Source organism: Candoia aspera, chromosome 17, assembly GCF_035149785.1.
Source record: "Candoia aspera isolate rCanAsp1 chromosome 17, rCanAsp1.hap2, whole genome shotgun sequence".
NCBI lineage: Eukaryota > Metazoa > Chordata > Lepidosauria > Squamata > Boidae > Candoia > Candoia aspera.
Window position 1 is genome coordinate 5,206,591 of NC_086169.1, and position 22,173 is coordinate 5,228,763.

Sequence of the window (22,173 nt, forward strand, 5' to 3'; positions counted from 1 at the left end):
ACTTAGTCTCCTGCTAGCTTGAATTACATTCTCTGCAGGTTGGCCGCCCTCAGCCAAAAATCTCAAGAACGCTACAAAAAGTGTGGCCAGGTCAATATTGTTTGAAATACAATAGAGCAGTATTTCTCAACCTTGGCCACTTTAAGATGTGTGGACTTCCAACTCCCAGAATTCCCCATCCAGCCATGGTTGTGGAACCAATTGGCCCAGGCTGAAAAACACTGCAATAGAGGAGCCCCTGCGTTGCAAAGCCAGGTTTAGCAAACCAAAGCCCCAACCTCAAACCTGATTTCCCAAAATGTCAGCTGCGAAGGTGAGTCTGAACTGTCAATTAATGCTTTGCCGGATATTACTGTAGACCCAATTACCAAAGCTTGATCACTCCCTCCTCAAAAAACCAAAAAAAAAACTTCAATAAAAGAGACAGTTCACATATCCAGGGATCAGTAAAAGCGAAGCATTGTAAAGAGTGAATTACCCTTATTAATAGCGGTTAAGGTGCTGGGCTAGAAACCAGGAGACAGTGAGTTCTAGTCCCGCCTTGGGCAGGGAAGCCGGCTGGGAGACCTTGGGCCAGTCCCTCTCTCTCAGCCCAACCCACCTCACAGGGTTGTGGTTGTGGGGAAAATAGGAGGAGGAAGGAGTAGTAGGTACGTTCGCCGCCTTGAGTTATTTATAAAAATAGTAACGGCAGATAAAAATAAATTAAAATGGAGGGGGTGGGGAAGCTCCGCGTGCGTCATCCTCCACAAGGGAGCCTCCCTGATTTCGAGACCTCCCCGCTTAGGACTACCACTTGCCCTAATTCCACCCTTTTTAGCACCAAACGTGCACCCCCCCCACCGCCCTTCTCCAGTCAGTCTCCCAAGAGACTCCTCCAGTCTCCCTTCCAGCTGTGTAGGACCCCAAACCCGTCGTCCTCTGCCAGCAGAGCTTCTTGCAGTATGCCTACGCCTCTCGCCAGCGGCTCAAGGGGGGCCTGGTCCTCAAGCCTCCGGCCTCGGCCTCTCCCGCAGCAGCAGCAGCAGCAGCCGCCAGACCACCCCGAGAAGCGGTCCTTCCACGCGGAAAGCCGGAAGAAGATTGAAACGGAAGCGGCCCCAGCCGGCGAACCATAGAGCGAGCTAGGAAAGCCCGGACTTCCGCTAAAAAGAGATGCCGTTCCGCCATTGGCCAATGCCAAGATTCCATGGAGAGAGAACCACGCGGGCGTAGCACGTACCGCCGGTGAAGCGGGCGCGCTACATTTGGACCAAGGACCATAGAGTGGCGCCGATCTAGCCTTTAGCAAACCGCTCCCCCTCCCTCTGTGGGATGCACCGCCTTGATTCAGAAAACGTGTTAAAAGCCAAAAGGAATCTGGTAGCACTTTTTTAGACTAACAGCTCTCGATTAAAAGATAGCTGCAGCTCACTTCCTCAGACGCAACAGAGGGGCTAAACTGATGTCGGATTTAAATCGGAGTGGGGGGGGGAGGAGGAGGAGGAGGAGGAGGAGGGGGGGTAACCTGCACGTGCATAACCATCACCACCCCCCAGGCTGGATGCTCAGTTAGCAGGGTAGCATTAATAGCTGGTGCAAGGGGAAGGCAGGCAGCCAGGCGGCCATTGACTGTTTTAAAAACAGGCTTATTAGGGAAAGGGAAATACGAAGAGATGTTCCACCCACCGGGAGCTAAAGCAGACAATGTATACAGCGGTGTTTCTCAACCTTAGCCACTCTGTGTGGGCTTCAACTTCATGACTGGCTAGGGAATTCTGGGAGTTGAAGTCCACACGTCTTAAAGTGGCCAAGGTTGAGAAACACTGGTCTAAAGTGAAATCCCATCTGGAGGGCTCTGCCACATCCTGACATCTTGGATATTAGTGCAGTACATGTACTCTGATGGGAGGAGATGGGCGGTGACAAATTTGATAAATAAAATTGCTCACCAGTTTCTGAGAATTGGGGTCCGCTTGGTTACGCGCACCTGATGGAAGATGGGAGTTTTAAAAAGCCATTGCTGTTAATACACTGCATTGTTTTCAACGTGCCCAAAGACCCCTTCCTTCCTTCCCTCCCTCCCTCCCTCCTGCACTGGAAGGAAAGGAGGGAAGGAAAGAAGGCTCTTCAGCTGGCACTCCCCAGGAGCTTTTTTTTTCCCCCAATGACAGTTGGAAGGGATTCAGGCAGGCTCCAAAACGGATTGAGAGATTGCGTGTCACGTTTGGTACCACTGAATTAAAGCATCCCATTCATAGGGCTGGCGCTGGTGATGGTGTCACAGGCCTATGCCTTGCCTCACACCATCCAGCACTTGGATCTGGCTGGCCATGACTCACGGACTACCTGACGAAGATCCTAACTGAATGTGGCTACTCCTTCACCGCCAGAGGCACGTGGAACTATTAAGCTTTAAGCCCTAAGTCTGACAGTCATCTGAACTGGCATTTCTCACGAATGAGTTCTAGCTAGGTTAGCCAGTTGTGACCGAACCAAAATGTTCATTCTTTGGGCTCAATCCAATCTCTTCCTCCTTCAGCCGAGTGGGAGATTGCGCATGACATCCAGGAGGAGCTGGGTTATGTGGCTTCGGATTTTGAGAATCAGATGGCCACAGCTGCTTCCTCGTCCTCAGTGAAGATCTATGAACTTCCTGATGGGCAGATGGTCACCATCGGCAATGAACGGCTCAGTGCCCAGAGACCCTCTTCCAACCTCTTTCGTTGCTAAGGGAGCTCTTGATCTTCTGCTGTTAGGTATTTGGAGGAGCAAAATGTACTAAAATTACACAATGAGTGAAGAAAGTCCTTCCTGCATTTTCCTGCTGTTGGGAGGAGCAAGAGGTGTCTTGCTTAGACATCTGGTTAGCCACTGTGGGAAGCTGGGGTTGGTCTTGACAGGCCTTTGATCTGGTCCAGCACACTCCTCTGCTTCAACTTTATCCTGACGGGCTGGCAACAGGGTTCTTTCCTGGCCACTGACTGTATGGCTGGAGCTGATGGGAGCTGTGTGCTAAAACATCCGGAGGGAAAGCCACGCTGTATCTGCATAAATAAAACTCTCTTTCATGGACCCCTAGATTCCCACTTTTCATTCAGAAGAGGCTGAATCGTTCCGTTGCTGAGTTCTGATGAAGTACGCTAACAGGCATCCAAACAATTTGCAGCAGTTAGAGGTGGAATAAATCCTTATCTTTCAACACACACACACACACGCACTCTCTCCCAGATGTTGTCCCTCATATATGCTTTCTTCCCCAACCCACTTCCATTGTAACTTCCCTCTCCGTTCACCCAGCATCCCTCCCACCTCATGTTTTTAACAGGAGCACAGAGCATATGAAAGGTATCACTCTGTTTTGTTTGCCTTCCAAAGGGAAGCTGTCACTTATCCAAGGGACGACGAATGGGTTCTTGCCAGCTGGGGTGGCAATTATGAGAAGCACATCAGCTAAGACGTGCCAATAGCAGAAAGGTCAGCCTGCTCCTTGGAGACTGCCAGAAACGTCACAAGTTGCCTTGACTGCTAAAGAAACCAGCATACATTAGAAAGTGGGGGGGGGGGGAAAGCAAGCAAGCAGGGTAGTGGGTGTCTTGATTATGCAAGCTTTAATCAGAAGAGGATCAGGCAGACATTCCACCAAAAGCTTAGACCTAAGGCTTCAACAGTAGGTGGTGACAACAGCTGATCTCACTTAAGGAAGCTCCTCTTCCCTTCTTTTTCTACCCAAAATAGGCAAAAGTGCCGTGAATTCCAGACCTTTGCAAGGAGAGCTTCTCCACAAAGGAGAGGGAAGCATGATCTCCGGTTGGCAGCGGTCATAACCTGTGATGGAACGGCGGGGGGGGGCAACCTCGGAGGACAGAGGGAAGAGATGCTGCCTAGGGAATGATCAGATAAAAGAGAGAGGAACTTACAACAGAGTAACGGCTAACGGAAGAAACTTAGGAAGGGCCCGCCCTAATTAATCAGGCCGTAAGTAGGGAGGGCGGGAGATTGGTACTTTCAGACTTGCAAGATTTGATTAATGTAGCCTTAACAGTAAAGTAGCTTCAGCTCAGCTGGTCGTGTTTGCTGCCTGGTCTACCTGGAAAGGCTGACATAACCTGTGGTCACCGCCCAACCCTGTTCTCCTTGGTGAAGGATGCTTCACGGTGAGGCCTCCTTCCTTTTAGACAGAGAGGGCAAGGGTTGTTCAACATTCCCTGCTCCCCTTTAGATCACACCCCCAGATTTGGGAAGCAGATGCAAAACAGGCCCATCAGCTCATGGAATGACCCATTCCTTTTTCCTGGCTGGTGTAGACAGCCATAAAGGTAAAGGTAAAGGTTTCCCTTGACATTAAGTCCAGTTGTGTCCGACTCTAGGGGGCGGTGCTCATCTCCATTTCAAAGCCGAAGAGCCGGCGTTTGTCCGAAGACACTTCCTCCGTGGTCATGTGGCCGGCATGACTAAACGGAACGCCGTTACCTGCCCGCCAAAGCAGTACCTATTAATCTACTCACATTGGCATGTTTTCGAACTGCTAGGTTGGCAGGAGCTGGGACTAGCAACGGGAGCTCACCCCGTCACGCAGATTCGAACCGCCGACCTTCCGATCGGCAAGCTCAGCGGCTCGGCGGTTTAACCCGCAGTGCCACCGCGTCCCTGTAGACAGCCATGCTGGATGGGAATTCTGGAAGAGAGTAAGTTTGTGGAGGCACAGCTACCTTACAGTGATCCAGCTGGTCATTAAATTAAAAAAAGACTGAACATAGTTGTTAAATAGCAGACGGAAAGAAATTTGTGGATACCATCCCGTTATCAAAATACACAGAGGCTGGGCTCACACAGGGCATACCGCACAAGACAGTACACGCACTGCACTAAGCCATAGTTTAACCTTAGTATACCTTGAATAAACCATAATTTACTGCGTAGGCACAATGTGCTAAACTCTAAAATTCCAAACAGCAGGATCCACAGAGCACACCAGAAACAAAGAAGCTACCTTCTAACTTAAGATGTTGTACAAAAGGAAGGCGTAACACTGAAGTTCTTTCTCTCACACGGCGTTAGGAGGAATTTCTCGATCCTACCTTCCCTTCAGGCATGGAGCCGGCAGGTGTTCACAAAGACCTACAACTCCATCATGAAGTGTGACATCGATTATCCATAAGGACCAGTATGGCGACAATGTCCTCTCTCGTGGCTCTACCATGAAATTTCTGCCTTGGCTCCCAGCACCATGAAGATCAAGGTGATGTCGGCCAGCAAATGGTAACGTTGGAGATTCCAAGGTAGAGATGCAAAGATCATCCTGTTTTTGGGAGAGAGAGATGGCTCTTCCACATGCAGTGTTCCATTCACTAGAGAAGCTGTGAATGTGAATTCCTGGGCATTCCTCCATTTGCAAAGGAGTGTGCCATTTGTTCCAACTTCCAAATATTCCCTCTGGAAAAGCAGCATGGCTGACCAACTACAACAAAAGGCAAAGCAAATTTGAGGAGGCAGCTTTGTCCCCCCTATGAGTGAATGAATGAAATGGATGAGTAAATGAATGAATGAACAAACTCAAACTGCAGATAGAATCTCTAAATCTAATTTTGAGGCTTGAGTTGGATTGTTCATACAGACAGAATTTCAGAATAGTTTTTCTTCTCAGTAGCGACCCTGCTGTTATGGGCTCTTCCCCTAAAGGAAAATCCAGCAAGCCTTTTTTGCTGCCTTTAGTTACCATGTGAATATACCCACGTCCCCCCACCCCCATTGTATTTATTAATACATCTTAAATTAGGATTGTATTTCATAGTAAGATATGGCTTGCTTATTCTGGTTAAACCACAACTGGCTAGGTTTACACAACCTGCTAAGCCAGAAGTATATATATAAAATAACATATTGCTAAAACAATGCTATATATATATATATATATAAAAAAAGTGCAAAATATAAAATATAAAGCTTAAGTTTCCTTTTGACAGTTTTCAATGCCTGTGTGGTTACAATAGAAGTCAAGCAGGATGGACAGACCACCAGAAAACCCCAGGAATGGAGACAAGATTGGGAAGTTAAAAGGTATCGCAGAAGATGTTTCAGGACCAAGATCTGCAAAGGCCTTCAGAAGCAAAACGCCAGCGGCAAAGACAGCTTTTCCATGAGCTGTTTTTAGTTTAAGATTCTAGGCCAGTGTTTCTCAACCTCAGCAACTTTAAGATGTATGGATTTCCACTCCCAGAATTCCTTGTGTGTGTTCCTTTGAATGGACATCTCAGCAGAATGCCCTCGGGTAATCAGATAACCAGCGGCATCTCTTTCCACAGGGTTGTTACTGATGTGTATCTTTGGCCTTTATTGCTTAAGTCCGTTTACAAGTATTATCTTTAGGAAGACTTTCACCCCTGGCTGGAACGATATAGCTTGATTAATAAAAGTACTCAGGGGCTGCATAAAACAAAATGGTTTCCGACAGCCATGGGAGGGAGTAGGATGGTCAAATGCGGGGAGCATGACTGGCCAAGCCTTACAAAGCTTTTTGCCAGTTGAGCAGCAAGAGGGGACCTCACGGCAAAGACTGTGTATTTCAGGTTCCAGACAAAGGAAGCTGCTGCACAGAAGGTAAGACTATAGCTGGGTTTTCATGTTACATCGGTCTACGGTGAACCTAACCAGTTTATGCAATTAACCCAATTTTCTGGGTTCCTGCCACACACTGAGCCATTGCCTAACCATCTGGCTGGATTACCAGATAATCAGGCAAAAAGACGGCTGGCTACTTGTCAGGCTCTGCTTAGCTCAATATTTCTATTTTTAGTTTATTCTGGCAGATCTCTCCCGAAATCTCAGGTCGCAAGGGCAGCCACTCTTTCTGAGCAGTTCTGCCAGAGATTAAACCGTCCTTGGATGTACCCTGTGGATCCAACCGGACCCCACTCACCACAGCCGCATCGGCTAAGCTTTCCAACAGCCTGGCGAACTTGTGTGGTTTTGTTCCTGCTTCAGATTGTTGCTCTGCCGGAGTGGAGGATTGGGGGATCCATCTTGGCTTCCCTTTCCAGCTTCCGGAAGATGTGGATCAGCAAGCAAAGAGTGTGACGGAGCGGGACTGTCTGTTGTCCGCAGGAAGTGTTTCTAAGAGGAAATACAGCTACCTCTCTCGTTCTTACTTTTCCTTTCCCACTCCAACGGCTTCTCCCTGATCAACATTCAATACAGGTCGTCCTCGATTTACGACCACAATTGGTACCGGAACTTCTGTCGCTAAGTGAGGTGGTTGTTAAGTGAGTCACACCCAATTTTACAACCGTTTTGCTATGATCGTTAAGCGAATCACATGATTGTTAGGCGAATCCAGCTTCTCCCTTTGACTTTGCTTGTTGGAAGCCAGCTGGGAAGGTTGCAAATGGCGATTGCATGACCCCGGGACACTGCATCTGTCACAAATACACGCCAGTGATCAAAATTCAGGCGCTTGGCAACCGGCATGTATTTACAAGAATTGCAGAGTCCCGGAGTCACGTGATCGCCATATGCGACTTTCCCAGGGGGCTTCCGACAAGCAAAGTCAATGGGGAAATCAGGATTCACTTAACAACCATGGTGATTCACTTAACAACCATGGCAAAAAGATCGTAAAATTGGGCACGATTCACTTATCGACCACCTCACTTAGCGACAGACATTCCGTACCCATTGTGGTCGTAAATCAAGGACTACCTGTAATCTCAATCAGCCAGAAATCAAAAAGAAAAGGGGCTCCCTATTAATGAGGCAGAAAATTATTTTAAAAATACAAAAGTACAACCACTGATTACAGAAGGCCGTCTCTTAAAATATTCAGAAAGAAAATGCTTAAAGTCACAACAGAAAGCTTATTTTCAACATACAGAGGCAGCTTCAGGATTTTTGCTTTCCCCTAATTTGCAAACTCAGATACCCATTTTTAACAGGCCTAAGCCTCTTGGGAGGATGAGAGTTGGCATCCAATAGAACAGGAAGGCACCTGGGATGAAAACACTTGAACCAAAGAACAGAATTTGTGGTTCTTCATTTGGAACCGTGTCTTTTTAAAGTGGTAGGCACACAGTACCCAGACAGGGAGAAGGAAACTTCTCCAGTTGTGGAACACAAAAAGGTATTTTATGATGTTTAGAAAAAACAGAATCCTGCTTCATTCCGGCCCTCTAAAGAGAGGTTCAAAATACACTACACAGGAAATTATACTTGAGAACACATACACACTTACAACCCACTGGAGAGCAAACAGAATGTTTATTTTTGAAACAGACAAATAAAATAAACCTTTTCGTTAAAAAAAAAATCAGGTTGTTCCCTTTGATTCCAGTGAAAGTTATTTGCTAAAAAGAGGAGTTATCTTAAAATTTACCCTACAAAACAAAACAACCCCAAAATGCAAAAACAGAGCAAATAAATGAGGAAAGAAATACCCACTAGATATACGAAGGAATACAACAGTATTATTTCAGCTTAAAAACATAAAAGTATTCTGCATGCCACATTCAACATGCTCAACCACCTTTCCTAGTTTTTTTTTTTTTTTTGTGGGGGGGGGAGATCCAACTACAGAAAATCTAAAAGTGTGCCCCATAATGTTGATAAATCAGTGTACCATTATGGGGTAGTATATCCTGGCAGTTTTTAGCTTAGCCACAGTTCCAAAACCATCTTTAATATTTCTTTTGCAAAAAAAGGAAACAATTTAATTTAGAAGTATGACTTTAAAAATCCACTGATACATAAAAAAAACATTAAGTCCACCCAGTGATGTTTGTTTAAGTAGGAGCTACTGATCTCCATATCCTCTTACAGGCTGTTAAATAAGATCCAGATGATGGTGTTGGTGGTGTTTGGGAAAGGTGACTGTCCATGCACACTTGCTTACAAAACACACGCATGCTAAGATGACCCGATGACTCATCCAAGTGAAAGCATCTCTTCATCCTGCTTGTACCAGCAGGATGGAATTAAGAGCAGACCCAGGTTTCGGGCTGCCCTAGTCTTAGACGGGGAAATAATGCATTAAAGGACCTACCAGAAAGTTGTACCAGAGAATTCCCACCTTCTGAGGCCTTCTGCCTATCAATCTGAAAGCCAGCAGAGGGAGGAAAGACGGCAACGACATGGTTGGGTGAGGTGTGGAGAGAACTGGCCCCATACAACTTGGCTATGAAGAATCAGATTCCGACATGATAGAGAATTCCCATCCTTGTTCTAGAAGCCCTGTGTCTTAAACCACGAGAGAGAGACTACCCATAGAAAAGTTTGCACGCCGCCTTCCCCATTAGCCCTAGAGCAGTGTTTCTCAACCTTAACAACTTTAAGATGGGTGGACTTCAACTCCCAGAATTCCCCAGCCAGCATTCCATCCATCTTAAAAGTTGCTAAGGTCGAGAAACACTGCACTAGAGATTCATTTATATACATCTGAATATATGAGGCTAAAAACTCACATATTAGCTCATGTTCAGCAACGTCCAGGACCAATAAACGCCAAAGCAGCACACCATTTTGTGATATGAAGGCCAAAGTGTATACAGGGCACCCTAAACAACAAGGACGCGCCCAGTGAACTGGCATTATTTTGCTGTCGCACGACTGTTTCAACCGAGACTTTCGGACAAGAAAACCGCTCCGAGTTGTTTCTAGTGCAGTCGGCCCAGAAGAAATCGTGCAATCTTTGTTGGGCTGAAGACCCAGGCTTGGGGATTCACCGAGAGCAAGCTGCCCGGGGCAGTCCATTCACGCCGATACTTTCCTCAAATACACAAGACGAGGAGAAAAGCATAAAGAGTTGTGGTGTGTTCCTGATGACCTGGTTCTAAAAATCTGTGTGTTCCTGAGGACCTGGTTCTAAAAATATTCTATAAGCATGCGCAGCCACTTCCAAACACACGCCCAGAGAAATTCAACATCTTCCCAAGCACTGACTTAGGGGAAGTGCATTCCTTTTGCTACCCACTGTAGTTCTCTGACAAAATTGCAAACTCAATTTTGTAATGAAAAAAAAAAGAGGAGGAGGGGAACAGAGAGGAACAAAAGCAATACAGAATGAGAAAAAGTTGCCGTGATCTGCCATAGTCTATTCTTCGTCCGGGCAGAAAGGCTGACTATTCTTCTTGATGGCTTTAGGCAGTAACCATAAATTTTAGAGGGAAAAAAAAAAGGAAATCCGCTGCCTGGGCTCACACCATCAGTTCAGGGCTGCGGGTCGACAAGATCGAGCACCAGGCCCAAGCGTTCCACTCGGCTTTGATTTAAAGGACCTCCGATATGGAGGAAGATCTTTCATCCTGGCAGTCAGGATGTAACACAGAAGTTCGTTTGTCTTGGCTGGAGAGCGCAGCAAGAATAGGAGGCCGGGGGCGGGTCAGAGAAAAGCCACGAGAAAGGCACGCTTACGTGGAGGGAGACGGATTCTTTGAGAACGCGCGAAGGGCCACCTCAGTGGCAGCAGCCCCCGCACTGGGTGCCCAAGTGAGCCTGCTGGCTCTCCCCAAATTTTGTTCTTCGGCTGAGGATTTCGTAGGAGCAGTCTTCCCCACAGCAGCCAGACATGCTCGGTGAGGTATCGTCTATTTCAAATCTAAAGGGTCGGGAAAAATAAAAAAAGCAGGCCATGCACAGACCTTCCAGCTGGCATTTTATCAACAGGAGCGGTGCTGTTATCCAAACCAGCTGATGCAGCCTTGACTACAGGTAGTCCTCGCTCAACAACCATAACTGAGACCGGAATTTTGGTTGCTAAGCAAAGTGGTCTTTAAGTGAATCTGACCCCGACCTTTTTGCGGCAGTCGTTAAGCAAATCATGCAGTTCCCCGCTGATTTTGCTTCCCAGAAGCCAGCTGGGAAGGTCGAAAATGGCAATCGTGACCACGTGACACTGTGATGGTCATAAATGCAAACTTGTTGCCAAGCTCCCAAATCATGATCATGTGATCGCAGGGATGTTGCAACAGTCATAACTGTGAGGACCAGTCGTAAGTCATTTTTTCAGCACTGTAAGTCCGAACCATCACTAAACGAATGGTTGTTAAGCGAGGACTACCTGTAGAGCCAGTCAACAGCTCCCTTATCTTTGATTTAAGAAGACGGCAGCGAACTCTGCTTCTGTGAACAAGCAAGCCAAAATCTAATGCTGTGGTTCACACAAAGCAGACAGGGTGTATCCGCTGGGGATGTGAGGAGACACCAGAGCTATCTTTTCAGTCTACCCTGCGTTTCTATAGCAAGCTGCTGAAATCGGAAGGCGCAACAGAGCAAAACCTTTAGGGCATAAATGGGTCTCCCACCAAAGAACGCACCCAACAGGAATTGCTTTCGCTTGCCTTTCGTTGCCCAGGGAAGAGATGCAGGGGGCTATCCGCAAGGGCCAGCCTAGCCCGTACTGAGCTGCACTTCAACTGAGGGCATTTACACTCCAACAAACTCTCGTGCAGAGAAAAGTAGGATGTCAGGGAGAAATGTTCCAGATGACCCCCCACCCGTTTTCTCCATGCGGTGTGGAGAAGCTCTCTATCACACGAGACCCAACTAAAAAAGGTGAGCCAACACCACGCAGGACGCTGGTCTCTGCATGTGCTTGGCCAACCCTTAGTTGCTCCTTCCCCCAAAGGCTTCTTTCAAGTGTCGCTTTTTCTAACCTCGGTAAGTTCCATTTCTCTTCTGAGAATTAATCTATGTACTAAAACTCTCCTGTCTGTTTGATGCTACGTAACCTTTAAATGGGCAAAATGATGCATCGTAGGGCAACCATGTTTGAACCAAGGGACCTCAAATGGGCTAACTTACAGAATGCATCCAAAATCCAGGACCTGTGACTCCCGTGGAATTGAAATTTGGCAAATTTTATAAAACGTAAGAATTGTCATAAAACATTTTATGACATAATGCAAAATGTCAGGAAACGTTTCCAGCAGTCAACTCCTGATGTTTGTGCTATATAGTTCAATAGGAAGGATGTGGGCTATTTTCAAGAGACACATCTCTGAGTGTCTCCCCGAATTTTTAAGAACTTTTCCAGTGAAGGCAGTACATTAGAAGCTCTGCCATGGTTGAAGGCATTGAGGAATCCGGTAGGGAAATATCTCTGAAACGATGACCCAACTGGTCAAGGGCTATCTAGTTCAATATAAAGGGCAAAATAAATGCAAGCCCTCAGCTCACTTGAAAACCAAACTTTCTCCTCAGAGCATCAATCAAGTACCCTCCTAATATGTTGGATCACAACCGGCAACATTCTTAGCCAGCACGCAGCCTACATTTGTAGCCAAAGTCATAAGAATTGATCCAACACATTGAGAAGGCAACAGGTTGAGCACTAACAGTCCCATAACAGTCTAACAAATTCAACTTGGATCATATTCCAGGAAATGGCCTAGTGTTTTGTGGCGCAAATTAATTTTAACATGGTGCATGCTCTAAGCAAGGAGGTGATGCATTGAAAAAGGCTTTTTTTTTAACCCCAGTTACCCAGCTGCCACCTTCTTTCTGCCTCAGAACGGAAGAATAATTAAATCAAGCTTTCACTTACTGTAAAGCATCTCTGAAGAACTGGTTGGCTCCGTGATTATGTTTGAACACTGTTAACATGACTTTCTTCATCTGTGTGCTAAGAAAAATCACGGAGAGCCAAAGTCAGCACGGAATAAGAGAAAAACAGGAAGGAAAAACAGTTGAACAAATACTCGGTGCCGTTCCTGAGAAGCTCCATCTTTTGGATTAATTTCTAGTTCTGCGTAAAAAAGAGAAATAAAACACCTATATATTTATCCAAAGGGAAGATCCTATTCCCTTTCCACATGGCATGCAAAGCACTATCGCCACAGAATTTTAACTCCCAGAGCACTGTGAAGCTTAGCAAATCTAATCCAGTACTAATTGAATTGCTTAAGTCGAAGTCAAAGCCCATTTTAAAGTTCAGGCATTTTGCAAGTTCCACTAACAAAGCTGTTGTGTTCATGGTTGCATCCATATTTGGGAGTGATTATCCTGTGTTCCGATATAACTGCCATGTGTTACCGTGCTTGGTTTTGCTTATGCATCATGGCTCTAGTCCTTATGGTTTTTTTTTTTAAAAAGCAGCCCTCAAATGCATCAGACTTTGTATTTGGTGACATAGGAGATGACAAAAAGGACTGTTGCTGTCCAAGTCTCTCTCTTAATCCCAGACCTTCAAGGAACACAAAAGCCAGCATCTTTAATAGGTAACCATGGCTTACCGACCACTCGTTCAGCGATTGTTCGAAGTTGCGACAGTGCTGAACAAGCGGTACTTACGACCTGTCCTCAAAATTCCAGCCACCGCAGCGCCCCTGCAGCCACGTGATTGCGATTTGGGTGCTTGGCAACCAGCTCGCACTTACGACGGTCGCAGCATCCAGTGGTCACGTGATCACCATTTGTAACCTTCCCCACTGGTTTCCCCCAAGCAAAGTCAACGGGGAAGCAGGCAGGGAAGGTCGCAAGTCACTCTGATAAGTCTCCCCAGCCTCCCTGCACTCGCGCCACGCCATCCACCCCTGGTCTTCCTATCCTCACACGTGGCCTGCACCAGGCCTCCCCAACTCGGGCCTGGCCTGTGCCGGTCCTCCCAGGGTCTCCCCCCGGCCCCACGCTCCTTGCCTGGGACTCCTCCTGAGAAACATACCGAGCACTCCCTTGGCTAAGTTAACACCATAACGTTCAAGTCGAAGCATCGCCCATTCAGTTTTTAATGTTGAGAACTAGTCTTGCGAAAAGTCAACCGAGTTTGCCCCAGTGAGTCTGGGGATGATTTGTAGCTCAGAAATCATGGGAAAATGCACCCCTACCTATTTGCCACAAGCTGCAGGATCTGAATGAGGAACTTGCCCAAGCCTTTCCTTCTCACTTTGCTTTCCAGCTGGACTTCATAGCTAGGGCAAAAAGGGAAGAGAGGGAGACAAAATGCAGGGAAATGTCAACATTCCAGCAGAGCCAGCTTGCAAGCCAGTTACAATCTTTGCCATCGCCACTTGAAGTACAAAATGCCAAATTTGGAAATATCATCCAAAGACATCTTCCCTTCCGTTTAACAGACACGACCCTCCATTCCCTTCCGTTTAACAGACATGAAGAGCTTTCAACCATGCAAGAAGCCCACAAAATTACTGTTCTAATCTGGTATCAGTGCCTGCAATTTTCTAAACACTAAACAGGTACTGCAGGTTTGCGTGGGGATTCACTGTCCAATAAGCTTGAAACAAGGGGAAAAAAAACTAGGGACAAAGGTAACTGAGGATGGCACCCAGCTGGTTTCCCTTGCTATGAAGCTCTTTTCTGTTTTTTTTTTCTCTTCTTTTTCTGTTTGGTTCTGGCTTCGCAGGATGTGGGAGGCTTATTAACAACTTGTAGCTTAGCACAGTCTCTTCATCTGTTAAGATTTACATCCCACCTTTCCTCCAGGTACAAACGGTAATGTCCAGAGTCCCTCCTTGTGAGGGGAGATGGGCAGTGATAAAAATTCGATAAATAAATAAAATAAATAAGTAATGTACTTATCCCTCCTCCAATTTTTCCCCTATAACCACCTCCACGGGAGGTAGGATGGGCTGAGAGAGACCGACCAGCCCAACGTCACCCAAAAGTCTTCCACAGCTGAAGGTGGATGCAACTGGGGCTCCCCAGTCTTAGTCCAACACCTTAACGACTACACCTCAACACAGCCCACGTTTAAAGTCCACGCTACTTTGCAGTGTTGCATTCCTTCTTGCCGTCCTAGCTGCTGCAAACATACACATCCCACACAGAAAATGAAAAGTCTTCAGTGTGCCAGGCTGAGGCCCAAGAGCCTAACTCTCATTTTTGCTCCAGGTCAGGCTATTTGTGCCTGCTTGGTAAGTTCTACTAGCAGCCTCCCTTCAAGTTCCCCTCGATCCCTGACGAGTGGACCCTTGTAGCCAGAGATATCAAATTAATTTGGCCTCCTTTGCATCACGGGCATTCGTCCCAAGCTCAAGTTAAACCATGAAAGCGACCTGGCCCAGAAAGAGTTGCTGAGAAAGAAAGGGGGAACCTAAGGTCGGCAATGGAGAAGAAAATCTTTACTAGCAATGGGGAGGGGGATCCTCCAAAACACGGCGAGGGGAAAGAAACATGCTTAGTGGTCACATTAAGGAGGCACGGTTGGCACACAGACCAGAAGCACAGCATGCTGCATTTTTCTCTTTTTTTTTTTTTTTGCAGGCCCAACTTCTCCTTTCCATCATTCTGCTCTCGTCTATCAGACCCCCCTGCCTGATGAAGTCCACAGAGCCCTGGCATTCTCGTGACTCCTCCCCATCCTGAAGTTCCAAGCAGGAAGCCATACCAATAGAGCACCTCCTCTCCGTATTCGACGTCGAAGCGGAAATGCGAGAAGGCCACGGGGAGGGAGCCGTCTTCCAAAGCGATCAAGTACCAAGCCCGGTCGTCGGTCATTTCGTCCCGTTTTTCCCGGTCTTTCCACCCCCACTCGCTCTGCTCGTACCTAGGAAGAAGCACAGAAAGAAGGGAAATAAGAACGTCCTTCAGGATGGGATCGGCGCCTTCTGCCCAGGGAAGTTGGGAATCCTTGTGTAATGGACGTGTTCAGAGGCGTCTCTGCTCCCCGGTCTCCACGTAAGTCACTAGTTGAGCTTGAAGACGGGCTGAACGGACAGCAGGCTACTCTAGGAAGGCTGCAAAATGTTTCTGTGCTACTGCAAGGCCATTCTAGCATTCAGGTTGCTTGGCCCTGCACAGGGGACTGAAGATTTTGCTCTGGGGGTCTGTGGCGAACGTAGGAAGCCGCTTAGCCCGATCGTTAATCCAGCTTAGCAGCATAACTGCCAGCCCTAATTGTTAATGCCTGTCAAAGTCTCAAGATTATTCTTTTCTAAGCAGCTCATGCTTCCGAGCATCCCGTTTTTCTCTGGCAAGACCAGACACTTGGGCTCCTGGAGCAGAGAGGGTGAAATCGAACCACCTCTTGCTCATCACCACAACTGCTGGGCATGGCTGCCCCCCTCGACCCCTGTGTGTCCTTCTGGCCTTACAAGGTCTGCATGTTCGTTTTGGTCAGCTCAAACGCCCAGTCAAGCACAGCCGGGTCCAAACTGGATACACGTTTGCACTCGATAGAAACATTTAGTCTGCAGCAAAAGAGAGAAAGAAAGGAAGAAAGAACAGCACATAATTAGGACTATTTGTGGAGATGGAGAATGGGATTAAGCCTGTGGACTGCAAGGCAGGAAATGCCAGGCAGCTACAAGCAGGACAATGGTGATGCTTTCCAGTTATTTGTCACAGAGGGAGAGGCCGAGGTTCAAACCTCTCCCCTCCAAAAAGGACACGACGCTTTTACTCACCCGTTTCGGTCGTATTTCTTGAACACAGGAAAAGCTTCTAAGGGGTCTCCCAGCTACACAAAGAAAGAGAGTCACTAGACAAATGAAAAAGTCGATGTCTGAAGAGCAGCCCGGCAAAGAGGTAACTTTCTAACTTTCCTCTGAAAAGCTCTGGAACAGGATCGAGGTCAAGGCGCTTCCATGCTGCTGAGGCCACTGAAGGAAGGGTCGGGCAAACAGGTGAATCTCTCAGCAGCAGCAGCAGCAGCAAAGGCAGAAAGGCGCTGAGAAGATGGGAGGGGTGGGTGAACCGATGGGATATTCCAAGCTGGGACATCAGGAGTGGGGGCTAAGTGGAGGGAGGGAGGGAGGGAGGGAAAGGCAGGGAAAGCAAACTGGTGGTATGCAAAGCCCTGGGAGAGCGCTGCCCGAGGCCCAATGGGAGAGGGGGTGACACACACCTGCCAGGCCTTTCTGGATATTGTTTTGGTCTGAACGCCAGCACACGCAAAGCATTCCGAGTTTCAGATCTGCCTAACCACGGCTGATCCCCAAAGAGTCCAGCCGAGTCCCTGCTACAGGAAAGTTTTTTTCCCCCCCCCCCATCTTGCACTTCCCCAAACTATGCAAGTGTCAGGGTGAAGCCAGTCAGAGCGGGAGGGGGGAAACTGAAGTTGAGCGACCCCTCTAACCACTCCATCATTCCACATCCCCCAGGTTTTTAACAGTACTCGTTTCGTTTTATACTTGTTTTTTCTTTCTTTTTTTTTACAGCCGCCAGCTGCCTTGGGTGTTGCAGTAACGCTGAAAGGCAAGGCATGCGTTCTGTAATAAAACGATAAAGGAGGGGAGCAAAGAAGAAAAGAAGACTCACTTTATTTGCCGCTTCAACCTTGGCGCAGACAGCATCCATGGCTGCCCTTTCCTCCAGCCGTTTCTGCTTCTTCTCCTTGCCTTTACTGGACTTCCTCTGCAACCAGGAGGGTTGAAATGCTAAGACACAACACACAAACACAACTGTACAACGCTCGGATTTTCCCCATCTATTATGACTTCTTCCGCAACAGACTACGCCCGTGTTTCTCAGCCTCGGCCACGTGAAGACGTGTGGACTTCAACTCCCAGAATTCCCCAGCCAGCATGGCTGGCTGGGGAATTCTGGGAGTTGAAGTCCACACGTCTTCACGTGGCCGAGGCTGAGAAACACTGGACTTTCTGCCAGGCCCGAAATGTGGGATCCGAACGTTCCAGGGGACAGAAGGAAAGGGAATACATGACACAAACTTAGTTCACGCACGTTGTGAGCCATGGTCAATTTTGCTATGACTGATTAAATACATAGGCTGGGAACACACGGGCTAACGCACAATCATACAGCCAACACTGTCTCACTGCACTGTGTGAACCCAAGTCACCAGCAACTCTACACTGGAAGACCCCTTGACCAACCCATGGATTCTGCCACACTAAAGAAAGCTGTCAGTGAAGAGCAGCTTAGCCCTGTGAGAGCAAAAAAGAAAACATTCCCGATCAACAGCTGCCCACTAAACGTTCTGTGGATTAAGCCAATTAAAGTGCACAGTTGTTTTTTTTAAAGTTGTGAACAAACAAGCGAATGCTTCAAGCGATACCTTCTAATGCAGCATCATTTTGGCGCCGCATTGCTAAAGAACTCTGCGCTACGCACTTCCAGCGCATGGGTATCTGCAACACTTCCACTGTTACATTTTTACTTCTTTTACATGGAAGTTGTTCCTAGGAAGTTTAGAAAGAGTGTGCTGCAGCTTTCGAGAACAAGGGAGCAAATCCTACGAGGAATCCAGGCCTCTAACACCTTCCTTCCTATGACTTTACCCTCGCTTCTACCACTACGAACCAAAATAAATGTGACTTTGAAATGCTTTTTTTTTTTTTTTAATCCAAACATTCTGCCAGGCCGAGTCAGCAAACACGAGCGATTTCAGCCCAGAAGCATATGCTTAACCTCACTGCAACCCTTCCACCCCACAAAAAGCAAGGGCACCTTTTCCACTTCTCTGTGTATGATTAGCTAGGAAGTCATTTGGGAATGTGAGAGCAGAGCAGGAAGATGCCCAGCCAGCGTGGTGGATAGGCAGAAGGGAGCAAAGCACTTCTCCTGCATCACACAAACAGGGCATTAACAACAACAACAGTTTGCATGTATCAGCTGCTGTGGACAGGCACATTCTGCCTTAAAAGCAGGGCTGTCGTTTTATTGACAACAGGATATTCAGTTTATCGACAGGTTACTCCAGCTTGCTCAATGGGAAATATGAGAACACTTTAGAGCGTTAGGAATTTCTGCTTCCGAGCTGCAGCTTTTCATTAGAAGTGTGCAAAAAATACAGGGTTTGCTCGCACTTACCAAGATTTACAATGCGTGGCACAGCCACAGCGTGAAAAGGTAGGGGGGAAATATTGAACCGAGTCTTTTCTGGTTTACAGAAGCCGGGAAACCATCAAGTAGCAACTGTCGAATTTGATCTATGTCACTTTGTAAGCCGGGCCCTCTGTAGTTTTAAGAGCCAAGCGGGATGCATGAGTTTTACCGGCTGCAAATTGTTCTGATTATTTGTGTGGTAAGAATACGCCAAACAAAACCTGGCATCTATAAAATGAATTTTGACTTCATTAAAAAATGTCCTGTCTCTTAACATGAAATCTATGCTTGTAAAGGTGGTTTTGCATTCCGGACTCTGAATGCCTTCAACCGACTTAACCAAACCAAACCAGTTAAGGTATATCTGTGCCCTTTCAAAGCATATTACTATATGATCCAGAAAGTACAGGTTGTCCTCACTTAACAACCATTTATTTAGTGATGGTCCGGACTTATGACGGTGCTGAAAAAAACGATTCGCAACTAGTCCTCACACTTACTACCATTGCAGCGTCCTGTGGTGACGTGATCACCATTTTCAACCTTCCCACCCAGCTTCTGGCAAGCAAAATCAATGGGGAACTGGGTGATTTGCTTAATGGCCACATGGTTTGCTTAATGCCTGCAGTGATTCACTTAACAAAAAGAGTTCACAAAATTGGGTCAGATTCACTTAATGACCATTTCGCTTAGCAACTGAAATTCTGGTCCCAATTGTGGTCGTTAAGTGAGGACTACCTGTATGCAGGGCCACAAACAGGTGGAAGTAATAATTCAAAAAGACACCTGGCATATTTGCAAATGTCTTTCTATATCTACAAGGGTGAAATATAAACTTGCGCTTATTAACACAATGAAGAATGTTAAATAACCTTTCTGTTACATTTAATTTAACTTCTGAATTGAATTAAACTTATTGGAGAAGAAAGAATAAAATGCAGGTCTTTGTGGCAACTTAAACAGCCTTCTGATCCAACTTCCCAATGCTTATTTTTCAATAGCAACAACAAACCCCTCCCATAATTAATAGTAATTGCAAGTCTTACATTTTCTTCATACCATAATGATCTATTTCTTCCCTGACCTAAAGTGACCCTAAACTACTTTCCCGAGACTCAGCTTCCAAATTACCCTATTTTTTTAACACTCCAGTCCTAACATTTTTCACATTTCCTGCTAACACTTTCCACATCGTTTCCATCACCACCCCACAACTTCCAGTCAACAGCAGAATCTTAATGCTGTAATACCGGCCACCTTTGTGTCCCCACCTGAACTTTTCATTCATATCTTTCACTTCCCAATCCGCAATCCGACTGGTTGGTACAACGAATCAGGACAGGCTAAAAAGGCCTTGGACAGCTGGCATTCCACCACTGGGGAATGAAGCAGGCCACCCCAATAAGGCACAAAAAGTGGCTTAGACTGGTTCGGGCACAGCATGTTTTATAAATGCAACTACACATTCAGGTTTCCATTGACTTCCTATTCTCCAGCTCCAAGCCTCTCTCTCTTAGATCTCACTTCAGTCTTCCAGATCCTAAGTTTTACAACAACCCCAGTCTTCCAATTTTTCGCAACCCTCAAAAATTTCTCACATTAATCACTGGATTACTCCCCCCCCATCCCACTCCCCCCATTTAAATGATTGCAATTTTCTCAATTCACTCTCTCCCTGTTTCTATAATCCCATATGGATTTCAGATATAGATATATATACACACACACATGCACACACTATATAGGTATAAATATAACCTCTCTAATATCCACTTTTCAAGACCCATCCATTCCAACCCCCGTCCCACATCCCAGACTAACCCCTCAACTCTGTAGGACGACCCCAACTCTTTGGCTGTGGAGGATGGGCACTTTAGTCCAGCACCACCTGGAGGGCACGAGGGCGGAGAAGTCACTCCAAAGACGTTTAAACATTGTTTTTTTTTTTGTGCAGTCTGCTGAATAATTAAAATATAACACCCACCACCACCCATTTCCACCCGCAAGGGATACCCTATCCCCAAGAGTCCGCTATATGAGATGGGTGGCTATATAAACTAGAGTAACAACTACATAGATTTCTTCTCCCACCTCCCCCATTTATACATTGCTCCCCCATCTTGCCCCTGACTTGATGCACTGACCCCCCCCCGTTTTCCTCTCTTTCTACCCCCACAGCTCCCTCCCCCCATTTATAGCCTGGGCCTCTATCCTTTCTCACACCCAGCCCAAACTTTCCACGCCCATTACAGTGAATCCCCCAGCCTTGCCCCCCAACACTCCCCGTTGCATTCACCTCCCCCCATTGTGGCCCCCTCCGCAAACTTTACCCCCCCTCGCAGCTCCTACCCCTCCAGCCCCAGCCCTGCCCCCTCCCTTTCTCGACCCCCCCCTTACCCCCATGCTGACGGCGACCGCGAGCCCCCCGCGGCCTCCCCAGTGATGCGTAACCCGAGAGGGCGGAGAGAGAGAGACTTTAAAAAGGTACACAGCCACTGCGCCTGCGCAAGACCCCAAACGGCGGGGAAGGAAAGCGCAGCCCGAGAGCCCCTGACGCAACCGCGCAGAGGTGGGCGCGAGGCCGCCCGCGCCTGCGCCGCGCGCCTTACGGGCAAAGGAGAGGGCGGAAGAGGTGGACGCGGCTCTTCTTGGGCGCGTGCGCCAAGGGGGAGGGGAAGGAAGGCGAAAAGAGCGGGAAAGCGCGGCGGGTTAGTCAAACACAAGCAGGCACCGGAGCGGCGGCGCGTGTGCGCACCGACCTTCCTAGCCTTGCCCCGCCCCTCTCCCTAACCCCGCCCCTCAACTTTAGTTGCGCGGGGGGGGGAATTGAATTTCTCAGCTGCTGATTGGCTAGAGCAAACGATGAAGTATTAACAGTGATTAATCTTAATTATGTATTTATGAATCATATTAATTAAAGACTTCCTCAACCAGCCAGTTGTGGTTTATTAAATAAATAAATACAGTAAATCGACAAGTTGCTTTGGTATGGTGGGTGAAGGCATCTTTTTGGTTTAACTGTGGTTTATTCAATAAACCACAATCGCCTGGTTGGGCACAACATGCTAAGTTACCCTCCCCCCCCCCGAAAAAAGTATGGTTAAGTGTGGTTTGTGAACCCTGCCTGAGAGAAGGGTTTCTCTCTCTTTTTTTCCATAGAAGCGAATTTGAAAAGCTCTCCTGAATAGCAAATATAAATAAAATCAAACCTTCCAGTTCACTTAGCAGCATTCACACAACACCCTTAACCCAGCCAGCGAATTCCCCTACTTCTAGATTTCTACAGTGCCCTCAATCATAAACTAGCCAAAGGGGCTGCTTTCACACAACCTAATAACTCCTCCAACTAACCCAGATTAAAACCCAGGTTTAGCATGTTGTGCGAATGCTGGAAAAAGTTGTGCATGGCCACTTTCAAGCAACAGTGTGCACACCCCAACAGAAACTGTTGATATTTCAATTTGCAAA

General features: G+C 47.1%; 1 protein-coding gene and 1 pseudogene across 1 annotated transcript; one reads left to right on the top strand and one right to left on the bottom strand.

The window, feature by feature from the left end:
* Positions 1–2,254: 2,254 nt before the first annotated feature.
* Positions 2,255–7,096, top strand: LOC134506849 (actin, alpha skeletal muscle 3-like; annotated as a pseudogene).
* Positions 7,097–8,213: 1,117 nt separating this feature from the next.
* NAA40 (N-alpha-acetyltransferase 40, NatD catalytic subunit) lies at positions 8,214–21,284 on the bottom strand. The gene is made up of 8 exons (XM_063316797.1): positions 21,103–21,284; positions 17,179–17,274; positions 16,326–16,378; positions 16,014–16,109; positions 15,308–15,466; positions 13,791–13,874; positions 12,512–12,589; positions 8,214–10,564 (listed from the first exon to the last, which is right to left on the bottom strand). Exons 1-8 carry the CDS (start codon positions 21,106–21,108, stop codon positions 10,423–10,425), a joined length of 714 nt encoding a protein of 237 aa, XP_063172867.1. The 5' UTR covers positions 21,109–21,284; the 3' UTR covers positions 8,214–10,422.
* Positions 21,285–22,173: the final 889 nt, after the last annotated feature.

Bases quoted from the DNA above. Each gene is read 5' to 3' on its own strand.
- NAA40 (XM_063316797.1), bottom strand. The intron at 15,467-16,013 runs GTAAGGCCAGAA...GCTTCTTCCTAG, and splicing joins AAAACGAACATGCAGACCTT to GTACGAGCAGAGCGAGTGGG. The intron at 12,590-13,790 runs GTAGGGGTGCAT...GATTTTTCTTAG, and splicing joins CTGCAGCTTGTGGCAAATAG to CACACAGATGAAGAAAGTCA.